Source organism: Panicum virgatum, chromosome 4N (genome assembly GCF_016808335.1).
Source record: "Panicum virgatum strain AP13 chromosome 4N, P.virgatum_v5, whole genome shotgun sequence".
NCBI classification, from domain to species: Eukaryota; Viridiplantae; Streptophyta; class Magnoliopsida; order Poales; family Poaceae; genus Panicum; species Panicum virgatum.
This window is the reverse complement of record NC_053148.1, coordinates 40830566-40842829: the sequence shown is the minus strand read 5'-3', so window position 1 is coordinate 40842829 and position 12264 is coordinate 40830566. Positions and strand designations below refer to the sequence as shown.

Below are 12264 nucleotides of genomic sequence, written 5' to 3'. Positions count from 1 at the left end.
TCGGAGACCATGCTGCTAGAGCTAGAGCACATAGCCTGGTGTCAATCTAGCGTGGCTGGCTCCTGTGCTTTTGTGTCGAGGACCTGTAGCATGCTTGAGTGTGTTGTACACTTGCGGTTGCAGGTGAGAGAGAGGGAGCTAGGGAGAAGGGGACCATGGCCGGCCAATATGCCTGCACCCAAGCGCAAGCAAGAACCGGATTAGGTCGGATGGATGAAGCAAGCCATGTGACAGTTCAGTGAAAAAAAGGTGCGCGTCTAGAACCTTTTTTCTCCGGGCCCTCGCAGCATTCTTTTTCCTGCTAAGTCGCTGGAATTGCTAGCTTGACAAACTTCCGTCTTGCCGACAGGTCAGTCTCACCGAGGTTTTCAGCACTAGTGTGCGTGTGTGTGCGCAAAACCTGACTTCCAGGATTTACGTCCTCGTCGGTGACGATAACAGGTACTAATCTGAACTGGACTTGCATGGACTTGCATTATTAGCCTTTTTTTTTGAGGAAGTTGGTAGATTGTTACTCGTACTGTTTTTGAGCCATCAGCTCATCAATCAACTGCATATGCAAGTGCAACTGGACGGTGAGTGTCACTGTGTGAGCATAGCACGGCACTACTTTTCAACAGCTTACTTGGAACAGTAGTATAAAACAAGATGCTCATCTCCAGCTCTAAAGCCTCACGGCTCTGCCAGTCCAAAGAAAACTAACACATGGGGCCTCCTTTCTCTCCCTCTCCCCTCTTTCCTCCCCTCTCCTCTCTCTCTCTCTCTCTCTCTCTCTCTCTCTCTCTCTCTCTCTCTCTCATCATGGAAACAACCACGGTCTGTGCTGCACATTTTTCTGCACGGATCCACCAATCAGACGCGTGCACTTTTTAGACCAAATTAAAGTTGCATTGGGCCAAAGCACATCTCCCGGGGGAGCTTTGCTCAAAGCATTTGCCGAGCCATCTTGGGTTCAGCCATTTCGCCCGTGGCGGTTGGCATGTTGCTACCTTGCTATAAAGGGCAGCCAGTGTGGCACCGGTGCTGGACGGCTGTACGTGTGGTGTTGTGGAGTGAGCGAGGGAGGGAGGAAGAAGAACTGGGAGCCACTGAGGGCCTTACACAAGCACAGCCGTGGTCATGGCAATATCACTGGCTGGCTGGCTTGGAAACACCAGAATCTAGGTTTCTTGGGTCTAGCATCCAGGCGCACGGCGGAGAGATGGGTCTCGCCGGCGGTATTGTACGGAGAGTCTTCTCCAAGAGCCCGTGCTCATCGGCCGGCGGCGGCGGTCGTGCCCACAGTGTTCGTCCACTTTCTTTTTCCCCTTCAGTCGATCGGAAGCGTGTTCTTGCTGCTGCTTCACAGTGGGTCACATTGTTACGAGTACTAGAGTAGCTCTGTTTGTAGCTGAGTAGAAAAAAAAAAGGTGAAGATAAGATCACTCTTGAGGGGAGGCTAATGCACTTTTTGCGTTGCGTCTGTACTTGCTATGTCGCGTCTGGAAATGGTTTTGAGATGCACGTATGGTGTCTGATGAAAATGGAGCTTGCACTTGGAGTGACGCTGAACTGACGCTGTGCGCATGACGGACATGGTTGCAGGAGAAGGGCGCTGGTGCTCACCGGAGAAGGTGGAGCTCTCTGCGGCTGTACCTCTGCGGCGAGGAGATGAACACGGCCCCAGAGGAGGAGGACGACGAGACGGTCTCCGTCAAGAGCTTCGAGACCTGCGTGATGCCGCCGCAGGAGGAGCACGTCCCGGTGGCGGTGGCTCCACCGACCGGCGTGCGCGACGGTGACGACAGCACCGGGGAGCCTGAGGATCAGAGGGTCCCCGCCGAGCACAGCCACGCCGTCGTGCCAACAGGGCCAGATGACAAGAAGGAAGGAGCGGCGGCGACGCTGATCCAGTCTGCGTTCAGACGATTCATGGTGTGCCATCCTAGCCGCAGTGTTCAGTTAGTCCAATTCACCAGAAAAGAAGAGACATTGTTCACGCAGATATATTTCACATTTGTGTGCCGTTTCCTGAACCGCATGCAGGCGAGGAGGGAGCTGCAGGAGCTGAGGAACCGGAGAGAAATGGACGGCGGCGCCGGCGAGCCCAAGAGCCCCACTTCGGCGTCTGTCGCCACGTCGGTGGTGGTCCAGGTGGGCGAGTTGCTGAGCAACCTCCGGCTAAGCGATGACAGCGCGTCGGTGCAGCAGCGGGGCAGCCAGAAGTCGCGGCCGCCGCCGCCGCCGCCGCCACCAGCGTTCAGAGTGAAGGTACGGCCCACTGCGCGTGACGCAAGTGGATCGACTTGCAGAGCTGGAAGGCACACCTATCGCCATTGCTGACGATGGATGCAACTGCTGGTCTCAGGAGGAGTGGGACGACAGCACGGTGAGCTCCAATGTGTCGAGGATGAGGATCCAGAGCAGGATCGAGGCGACGACGCGGCGCGAGAGAGCCCTCGCCTACGCCTTCTCCCAGCAGGTAAGAACTAAGAAGTGTGCTGCGGCGTGTGTGCCTTGCGAACAGTGTCGTCGTTGAACCGAATGCATTGCGCTGATGGTGGAATCCAATTCCATTGGTGCCAGCTCCGGAGCTGCGGCAGCACGAAGAAGCGGTCGGCGCGGCCGGACCAGGCGGAGTTCAACGTGGGGTGGAGCTGGCTGGAGCGGTGGATGGCGACGCGGCAGGGGGAGCCAGCGGCGGACGATTGCATGAGCCGGAACGCGGACACGGGGTCGGCCGTGGCCGGGGCCGGGCGGCGGGTGGTGGTCGTCCGGCGGCGGGGCGACCTCGCCGTCGAGGAGAAAGAGAGCTGCGGGTCCAACGACGTGTCCGTCGTCAGCTTCGACGGCTCCAGCAGCCTCGGCGGCCGGAGCGGGCTCAGCTGCCACAAGCCCGGCAGGAGCCGGCTCAAGCAGTGGCGAAGCCGGCCTGACAAGTGACCTAGGGCGGAACAGTACCAGTGAAACAGTGCAACGTACCACGGAAGGCGCGCGTGCAGGCTCGCTGGCCGCCGGTGCCCGGCGCTCCAGGCCTCCGGCCGTTCCGGCGCAGCAGCGCAGGGCCGCCGCAACCCACGGCGCCGGCCGCCGTCCGGCTCCGCCCTCCGTCCACCGGCCGCCACCCCACGCCCCCCCGGCTGCCTCCACCTCCGTCCACCAGTCGAGGCAGGCAGCAGGTGGCCAGGCGCGCGGCCGGCGGGAGGCGCCGCCGCCGAGGGCCGCCCGAGGCAGCCTGCAGCGGTGCACGAGACGGCCGGATGGTCGAACGGGGCGATGGGGCGACGGCCGAGACGGCCGGATGGGGCGACGGCCGATGGGCGGCCGGGCGGCGGGCGCAAAGACCAGATGACGAGGCGACGAGCTACGGCAGGCGCAGGCGGGCGGGGCCGGGGGTGTGGTCGCGTCGCGTGGCTAGCTTGGGCTGCTGGCCAAGCGGCCACCAAACCCCACGCAAACCCTAGGCTGCGCTGGGCTGAAGCCTGAAGCGTCCCGCAGCCCAATACTCGGCCCACGAGCCACCAAGTCTTGGCCCAGTACGCGGTTGCCTGTCTTCCTCTCAAATTTCAACATCGTCCTCGCTTCTGGCAAGCGCCGCCACGATTTGCTCCCTTCCCGGCGGCGTGGAGAACTGAGGTCTGAGGATATCCTCTACTACTCGGCCAAGGGGACCTAGGGCGGCCGCCCGGGCTCGCCCTGGCTGGCCCTGGGCTCAAGGGCGCCCGGGGCCTGCCACGCCGCAAGGTGGCGTCGTCGGACCACCGCTACCAGGCAAGATCGCACAAGGTAAAAGTTAATTACCAGTCCGCTTCACTGCCGTAATTTCGCCGCCGATCTTGAGCGACGTGGTGTGCTGATGCAACGATTTGGTCATGCAAAGGTGAGCAAGAAAGGGCACCAGCGGCAGGAGCATGTGCCGCCGCACAAGGACCAGGCCGAGGCCGAGGCCGACGGCTACGACGCCGCTTGCCAGCCTCCGACGGATTACTGAGCCGGACACAGGAGCTTCTGCGACGATCTGCTGTACATACGCTATGGTCTGGATTGGCAACGCCGCTACCTCAAGTAGCTGACGCTTTGATTGGGTTTGCAACAGTCTGAAACACTGCCACATGTCGCCAGGGCCATGTAAAGTCCATCGCTAAATGTTGCATAAGATGTCGCTGTCTCTTAACTTTGCTCTTCTGGTCCTCCCAAACAAAATCTTCTGTGCAACGTCCTTGTTGCTTCACCAACCTACTTCGCAGCTGACGAGCAAACTGTCAAAGGCAAAAGCTACGCGATGAACGAGTCGGCCAGGCAGATGGGACGAGGAGCAACGAGCAACCGTACAAACACACGGGGGTGAGACTGAGAGATCATATCCAGCATCGTTTGTTTCCATTCCATATCCTGCGCCCAATTCCAATCTACACCACACCACCGTCGCCTGAGAAGAAGCACCGGGGACCAAACCCGCCGCCACCACCGCCATTCCAATCTGGCCAGCTATATATCTTTACTACTGCACTGGTATATCTCTAGCACCGTCACGATGGTTGCTACCTAGTAGTACCTACCAACAATGGTCAGGGCGTGGAGGGGCCCGTGTGGTTGCTGGATGCCTGCGAGGCCGCATCCTCCTTGGCGATGGCGACGTAGTTCACCGGAGCCACCGGCCTGCTCACATCCCTCCGCCCATCCCGGCTCGCTGTCCTGCCACCGCTCTGGAGGGCCGAGAGCCTCCGTACCGGCGTGCCATTAACTGCACCACCGCCACCGTTAGCCCGGGCTCCAGCAGCCACATTCCTTGAGGACTGGGGCCGCGCTGGGGTCAGCTTCGAACCGAACAGCTTCTCCTGTTCTGCAGCTAGCTGATCATTGATCTTTTTCTGGTCCTGCAAGGTTATGAAGAGGTGCAGAGCATGGATTAGATAGTTGTTCAGGAACCAATCATGGAAAAAATCGAATTGCACAGCAAAGAAATAAATACCCTCATTCTTCGCTTCTCTTCTTCCTTCTCCTGCCTCAGAACTTTGTATTCATCCAGCATCGCAAGGAGAGGAACACCATCATAGGTGAATGGCATGCCGTGCTCTTGTTCCCAAGTCCGCGTCTTTGCAACCAGCGTGTCAACAATCGCTAGCATAATGAAAACATCAAAGGCATTCATGAAAAGTTAGCTCAGGTTATGAAGAATATTTTCTTACAAAAATTCCAATGTCATATGAGTATAACAGCAAAAAAAAGTTTACTCCAATCTCTAACATGGTCAGTTTTGCACACCCAAAATTCTGTTAATGGTCGGAACATACCTGGAATTTTGTTGACCAAAACACGAGCCTTTTCCGCGCGCTTCAGATTCAGATGTGCACCCCTAGTTGCACTGTACCTGTTATCATCCTGCCATGAAGAAAGCATCAACATCAGAATATTGTGATATCACAAGAATGAAGTGAAGTTAGTGGAAAGTATATAACAAAAAAAATCAGTTTCAAGTATGGCAATATGTACAGGAGCCAAAGCACAACTTGGTATATCTTCAATGAGAAAATTCACTAGAGAATAAGCAGTATACATAGCAGAATCAATTTTAAATACCCGGCTATAGTCTTCAAGCCAGCTCTCTTCTTCACATGCTAACATCCACCTATCAACCCTCTCCAATATGTCCTTTCTGCTTAATGCCTCTTCATTTGCTTTAAGTATCTGGTTCTCCATATCAGCCAGTAGTTCCGAAGGCTCAAAACTACTAGATTCAATAATAGACATTATTCTGTCTCTGGCAGCATTAGAATCTATTGCAATATGAGCCCGGGCATATATATCTTCAAGTTCAGTTTGCTTCTTGAATGCAATGTCCTTCATCCTACTAGCTTTTAGCTGATCGAGCCTTTCAACTTCAAGTTCAGCCTTCAAAGTGCAAAAATAATCAATAACAGGCAAATAACAGCATGCTATTTCATAAGTCCAAGGAACACTGAAAAGAAACCACTTTCTAACCTGCTCAATTACATCAAGAGCCAGAGCTCCTGGAACTGTCACTTCATCCAAAGTTAAGGACATATTGCATGTGATGTGATGAAAAGGTTGGCATTCCTCCACAGGGGCATCCATTAAGTTCCAAAGATCAGAGAGCTGGGATGCTAGGGCTTGGATCTGAAGAATCATATTGATAACCAAAAATAGCATCAACAGTGTAAACAATCAATGTTGAAAATAGCAGGCTATGAAGTTTAGCGGCAGCCTTCTCTAAAATCTATAGAAAGCTATAGCGGGTTATAGCGAAAGCTAAATCATTTAGCGGAATGATAAAATCATCAATAATCACATATAAAATTATAAGCATTATTGGTCTAACACCAAAAAATAAACTCCAACATGTCTCTTAACTGCCCAATGGTGCCCATGCTACGTTGCCTAGGGTCCACACTACATTCATTTAGTTATATCGGTTCTTTTGGCTGCGTCTTTGAGCGAATGATTGACATTTAGCGCTACTAAATCTCGCAAAAGCCACTTTAGCGGATATTTAACACTGCTGAATCTCATAAAAACCCCTTTAGCGGACGCAGCGGACAAATGTTGCATAGCGTAGCAGTAGATCTCCTAAAAAGTTAAAAGCGGGCTATTTTCAACATTGTAAACAATATATCAGAGATTGGAAAGGAATAGATAATCAAGCTCAAGAATCCATTGCAAATTTACCTTGGTAAACCTCTTTGATTTTTCTTCTTGAAGTCCAATCACAATTTTAGACAGCTTAGATAAAGTTTCATCACTAATGCTCTTGGCTTGAACACCAACTGAGTCATCAAGGCTAGGATGAACTTCAGTAACTGTGCCTACGAAATCCGTGCCGAGTACAGAACAAAGATCATGCACTGAACTCACGGATTCAAGAATCTTGTTTAGCCTATTACTCTGCAATGCAGAAAAAAAACATTTAGAAGTACTATTCGAGCCCACTGATTTTTGTTTATCCAAAAAACATACTAGTAAGATGATCATCAGCTGTATGAGACTATCAGTGGCTTGTTGCCTTGGTCAGCATTATGGTAACATTATGCCAGTGTTCAGAATCCTCTGTCATAGTGGACATTTGGACATGTTAAGTTATTCAATTTGGCACAAGAAGAGAATTTGTCCAGCAGATAAAATGTGCAAAGTTAAGTGCTGTGACAAAAGGTATCATCCCTCTACCATGGTTGGAGTTTGAGGGTTGCAGCATTGACACTTTAACTAGAAACAGCAATTGCAGGATTGCACAAAGCAAAGCAAACTCTGAAATTAGTAATAACCTTTTCCTTTTGTAGAGCTTGTAGTTCAAAAAGAAATTCATTTAATTTCTTTACAGAAAGATCATCCTCATTAACATGGGGTGTTTCCAAGTGTTCACCAAATTGTAGATTCCCGGTGATTTCACCACGAAGTGTCTGAATCTGAAGTTGTACATCGGCAAACTCTTTTACCCTACTATCTCTTTTCTTGCATAGTAGTTCCAAAGATGGTGATATAGCTGCTAGTTGCTCCTTGATTGTACCAGTTGTCTTGTCAGGCTGTAAATTTGGAGAAAAGATCCATCAGCCCTATACTAGGGAAAGAATTACTAATTGAAGATAAAATCTACCAAAATATAAAAGCCAGCAATCTGTCAACCGAGTATGCTTCTATACTGGGGAGTCATGTAAACAGGGGTCAGTATAAATGGAAAGGAATATGTTTTAAGCTACCCAGGAATATATTTCAGTTAGACATTGCAGTTTATCTGGCAACAATCTCACTTATAAGTTCTAATAAGGGCAATATATTCTACTTTCAAAGAAAAAGGGTCACTGCATTCGTATAATTTTCCCAGATACTTACAATGCCGGAAACAAATAGCTCTCCTAATGCAGAAAGGAGTCTAGTCAGCTCGGACTTGGAGTTGGCGAGCTGTTGAAGGAGACGTGCCCTGGAGCTAGAAGCCTGATCGACCTTTCTCCTATAGACATCTAAGCACTCTTGCTCTAGCTGAAGTAACATCTTGTCACGATCTTCATCACTTTCACCAACCTCATCCCAAATCAGCTGAAATAACACATATCAGTCACTTGCCCAATTCTATACTAATCAATCTTGTAGAAACAAAATCTGAATTCTTAGCTGATGTAGATTATGAGTTTGAATGGTTATGTGCTGCAACTGCTTTAAGCCTCAGAAAGCATAAATAAAAGTAAAAAAAAATGCATTTAATGATTGAGCATTGAACTATTTCAAAAATAGCAAAGCACCTGAAGTTGTTGTAGCAAAGACCCACATGTTGTTTCACCTAATAATGGATCATTGTGACCTGCCACTCCCATTTTAGCTCAGTACTCTGCATGACAATGAAAGCGATTATGTATATTAAAATTATTCAGGGCAAATTTAAAGTATGCATATCATGACTAATGAAATATGGATTTTCAGTTCACCATGTATAAATCTGAAATCAACAGAACCCAAGCAAATACATCCCCCAACAATTTTTTTAGCCTAAAGCATAAAAGAAAATTCAATGTGCTGCAATTTTTAGACCACTTAATGAAAAAAAATATCAGTTATGGCTGCTAAAGAAACACTCCTAGTTTTTTCAATACAGTAAAAACTACTAAGACTTAGACTTCATTGATCCTGTAAACAAAGTCACTCAGACTATATCAGATAATCAGAATGCAACCTGAATGACTTAGGCAGCAATATCAAGCACAAAATAAACCAGAAAACATAAATTTCAAAACTATAACACAGCCATCCCACACCAAAGATTCAACAATGAGTCTTGGGTACACCTTTATAAACAGTCAAGAAATGCTAAATATATGGATTGCCTTCCTCGGCAAAAGATTTCCCCCAAAAAAATGCACAAACAAATGTCTACACCTTATAACATTTCACTGTGCCATCTTGACCTTATGGGACACTACTTGCTAAGTAAAAAATTAATAATAGACATATAGTACAGAAACACTGCTGAACATATTCACGGTGTTCGGCTGGTGGCTGCAGCAGCAGCAGCCAGCAGCTGCGAGCAGCGAGCAGCAGCCGAGCAGCAGCCGAGCGTCCAGCAGCAAGCAGCAGCCTAGCGTGCAGCAGCAAGCAGCCGAACGGCAGCAGCGGCCGAAGCAGCCGGAAGCAGCGCAAAAGTGACCCGCCGAACACGGTGATTCCCATAAGGACCCAAATGCCAACCAAACCACCAGAAAAGAACAAAAAAAAAGTACAAAGAGCTCCTTTTATCTTCTACGGAATCATCATTTAAGAGCCTCGTAGGATACTGGCGGTATTCACCGACCTATCATTTTAAGAGAAAGGGACAAAAGATTGCCGTGCGGGACGACAAGCATATATTCAAATTCCTTACCTACTAGGAACGTCCTGATAATGTTGACGCATCCAGACATTGCTACATCGAGCTACACGGTTCACGCTAAAAAAACCAAATGCCCTGCATCTCGCACGCAGAGAAAATAGGCCGTTTGGGGCAAGAAAAATTTACACCGAATACGCCACGTACCCGATAGCAGGGGGTGAACCGAGTTTAGGACACGGGGGCACACATGTAACTTTTGCGGAAAATCGAAGCCAGAGGCAGCATAAACGGTCAGATTCGAACACAAATAGCATACGCTAGGGTTCTGGGCGTTCGATCTCGCGCAGCAGGAAGGGAAGGGAGTGTACGGGGATACCTGCCGGACGCTCGTGGCCGGCGAAGCGCGCGACGAAGGCCCGGCGAAGCGCGCGACGAAGGCCCGGCGAAGGGCGGCGCCGCTCGCCCTGTAGTCGCCGCCGCTAGCGTGAGGAAGGCCGAGAGAGACTGTCCTGCGGCTACTCGGCAGCCTGTACCAGCAGAGAGGGAGAGGGAGCACAAAGACGAGGAAACAGAGGCGGCGGCTCTAGCTAGTGGGTCGGAGATCCAAAAGGACCGTGATTCCGTGAAGCCCAATCTGCGCTGCGCTACGTGGGGCGTGGGTGACTGGATCAACTGTGTGTGATTGGCCCAATGGGCTTGTAACATAGCTGGTTGGCCTGGGTGCGGATTTTCTATACATCTTACGTTGAATCTTAGCTTCTACACCTTCCCGTATTTGATATTCGTGTAAATAACCACGATTGTTGAATCCCTACCCAAACCCTAACTTTCTCTCTCCCTAACCTTCCTCTCGCTCTCCCGCCACCACCGTCGGCCTGCTCCTCCACTCTTGCCGCCCTGCCTCCGGCGCGCCCCCGTCCCCGATGCCGGCGCGCCCAACCACAGGCCCCTAGTCTCGCTCACTCCCGATGCCAAACGCACCCCAGCACGCCGCCCCTGGCTCTGGCGCCCCACCGCGTGTCGGCTCGCTGGCGCACGCTGTGCGCAGCCACCGAAGCCGGAGAAGGACCTCCAACAAATGTTGAGGGTTGGGGAAGGTGAAGAAAAAGAAGATAAGGTTAAGATGAATTTTGGTGGGCTGGGACTTTCAACATCTATCTATCTTCCACTAGGTTTATACTCCCTCCGTTCTTAAATATATGACACCATTGACTTTTTTCTTCATTTGACTATTCGTCTTTTCTATAACTATTTATGCAAATAGCCAAATCTTCAAGTTAGATTCAAGAGACTCTTGATAATAGACGTAAAGGTACTCATTTCACTTTACTTAACTAACTGATTAATTAAATAATGTTGGTCAAAGTTGAAGAAAAAAAATCAACGATGTCATATAAAAAAGAACGGAGGGAGTACCCCTATCTATCTTCCGCTAGGTTTATACCCGAGCGATGCTACGGGACAACAAAACTTTTATACTAAAAATATATAGATCGCATGATAAGATTACAATAGTTTGAAATTAAATACCAACATTAAAGTGACATTTAATCCAATAAAATAAAGTTTCAAAAATTAACAGAATCACGAAGGGCACGGTATGATAAGTCGTTTCATATTTGATCGACACATTCATTCCAGAACCTGTTAGTAATCTTATCCATATCAGTAAGCACTTAATATTTTGCAAGCACCACGATGAGCAACAAGGGCACTATATGATCCGTGTTGGTTGATCCCATCAAACAACAATGCAGCTCCAAGAATTATTATATGCTTGTGGTGGTTGGTCCCAAGGAGTGGAGTAAAAGGCATTTCAAACTTATTAGTCTGGAACCTGGTGTCAAATAACACGACATCACCAAAACAAGTGTAATCCATGATAGACCGACCATCTGCCCAAAAGAAATTGTCTATCCAACCATCTTTCTTATCTATTTGCATAGCATAAAAATAGGTTGGATTCTCTAATTGCTTACACTTCAAGTATTCTAAGTACTTCTTGCGCTCATGACCAATCTCATTATTGCAATCTATACGTGAGAATGACACTTTGTTGGCTCCTCCATAAAACTCCTTCACAAACTCGTACACCTGTAGGGTTAGCCTAAACATTAATCGGTGAATGGTCGATCACCCATTGTTTAGCAAAAAGTCAGTATACACGGCCGCTTAAACAACCTTTTTAAACGGTCAAAATAGATTTGCACGTCTTTACACTGCTAATCGGTCTACACGGGTACCCATTGAAAGTGATCTAGGCCCCTAAGTGAGTTTTGGTGGTTAATGACAAAACACATGTGCGTTTAATCGTGTAATTGAGCATGTGTGCAGGTGGTGAACATGTATAGATGAATCAAGTGATGATATACGACCCTCAAAAAGGAAATGAAAAAGCGCAGTTCAAGTTTACTCAAGAAATTAGATTTTGAATTTGAAATTTGAGTATAGGAACGCCGTACTATCAAGAGGGACTTGGTTCAAGGGTTTCGATTTAGATTTTGTGCTCAAGAGAACCCTTACAAACTTTTGTGAGCCACAAAACAACTCAAAGGAGCCATAAACCGAAGATTTTCCCTGCCTTACCCAGATACTCCGGGTATAGGGCCGGATACTCTGGACCCCATTGCCCGGAGTGTCCGGGTGCTGTTTCTGGGCTGAAAAATCAGGGTTGCCCGGAGTCTCCGGGCATATACCCGGAGTCTCCGGGTACCATTTCGCCCAACGGCTATTTTTGGGCTGAAGACTATAAATACTCCCTCCATACCCCTTCAGCCCCCTCTCTTGCCATTTTGGACGAACAGAACTCAAACCTAAGCCAAAAAGAGCTCCCTCACTCTCCCTTCTTCATTCTTGAGTGATTCCCTTGAGGGATTTGAGTGAGAAGCAAGCAAGAGCAAGGATTAGTGCTTGTGAGCCCCATTTCCATCTCTTGATAACTTGGTTTTGGTCAAACCCGCGGATTCAAGTTT

The 12264-nt window shown here is 49.1% G+C and overlaps 2 protein-coding genes across 3 annotated transcripts; one reads left to right on the top strand and one right to left on the bottom strand.

Annotated features, from left to right (window-relative positions):
• The first annotated feature begins 760 nt into the window (after positions 1 to 760).
• On the top strand, positions 761 to 4162 carry LOC120669730. The gene is made up of 7 exons (XM_039949567.1): positions 761 to 1285; positions 1585 to 1914; positions 2026 to 2250; positions 2348 to 2461; positions 2566 to 2887; positions 3689 to 3765; positions 3860 to 4162. The coding sequence occupies exons 1-7, from the start codon at positions 980 to 982 to the stop codon at positions 3968 to 3970; spliced, it is 1485 nt and encodes a 494-aa protein (XP_039805501.1). The 5' UTR covers positions 761 to 979; the 3' UTR covers positions 3971 to 4162.
• Positions 4163 to 4303: 141 nt separating this feature from the next.
• On the bottom strand, positions 4304 to 9868 carry LOC120669729 (65-kDa microtubule-associated protein 1-like). 2 transcript variants are annotated; one of them, XM_039949566.1, is made up of 10 exons: positions 9669 to 9868; positions 8232 to 8317; positions 7825 to 8028; positions 7260 to 7517; positions 6667 to 6882; positions 5962 to 6117; positions 5560 to 5871; positions 5274 to 5361; positions 4952 to 5100; positions 4304 to 4856 (listed from the first exon to the last, which is right to left on the bottom strand). In XM_039949566.1, the coding sequence occupies exons 2-10, from the start codon at positions 8301 to 8303 to the stop codon at positions 4548 to 4550; spliced, it is 1764 nt and encodes a 587-aa protein (XP_039805500.1). In that variant the 5' UTR covers positions 8304 to 8317; positions 9669 to 9868; the 3' UTR covers positions 4304 to 4547. The 2 variants fall into 2 exon arrangements, with proteins under 2 accessions (XP_039805500.1, XP_039805499.1); XM_039949565.1 differs by having other exon boundaries at positions 5560 to 6117; positions 9669 to 9847.
• Between the last annotated feature and the right edge of the window lie 2396 nt (positions 9869 to 12264).

Bases quoted from the DNA above. Each gene is read 5' to 3' on its own strand.
- LOC120669730 (XM_039949567.1), top strand. From the start codon at position 980: ATGTTGCTACCTTGCTATAAAGGGCAGCCAGTGTGGCACCGGTGCTGG. The intron at 2,251-2,347 runs GTACGGCCCACT...TGCTGGTCTCAG, and splicing joins CACCAGCGTTCAGAGTGAAG to GAGGAGTGGGACGACAGCAC. The intron at 2,462-2,565 runs GTAAGAACTAAG...CATTGGTGCCAG, and splicing joins CCTACGCCTTCTCCCAGCAG to CTCCGGAGCTGCGGCAGCAC.
- LOC120669729 (XM_039949565.1), bottom strand. From the start codon at position 8,303: ATGGGAGTGGCAGGTCACAATGATCCATTATTAGGTGAAACAACATGT. The intron at 7,518-7,824 runs GTAAGTATCTGG...CCAAATTTACAG, and splicing joins AGCTATTTGTTTCCGGCATT to CCTGACAAGACAACTGGTAC. The intron at 6,118-6,666 runs GTAAATTTGCAA...ATGATTCTTCAG, and splicing joins AATCAAAGAGGTTTACCAAG to ATCCAAGCCCTAGCATCCCA.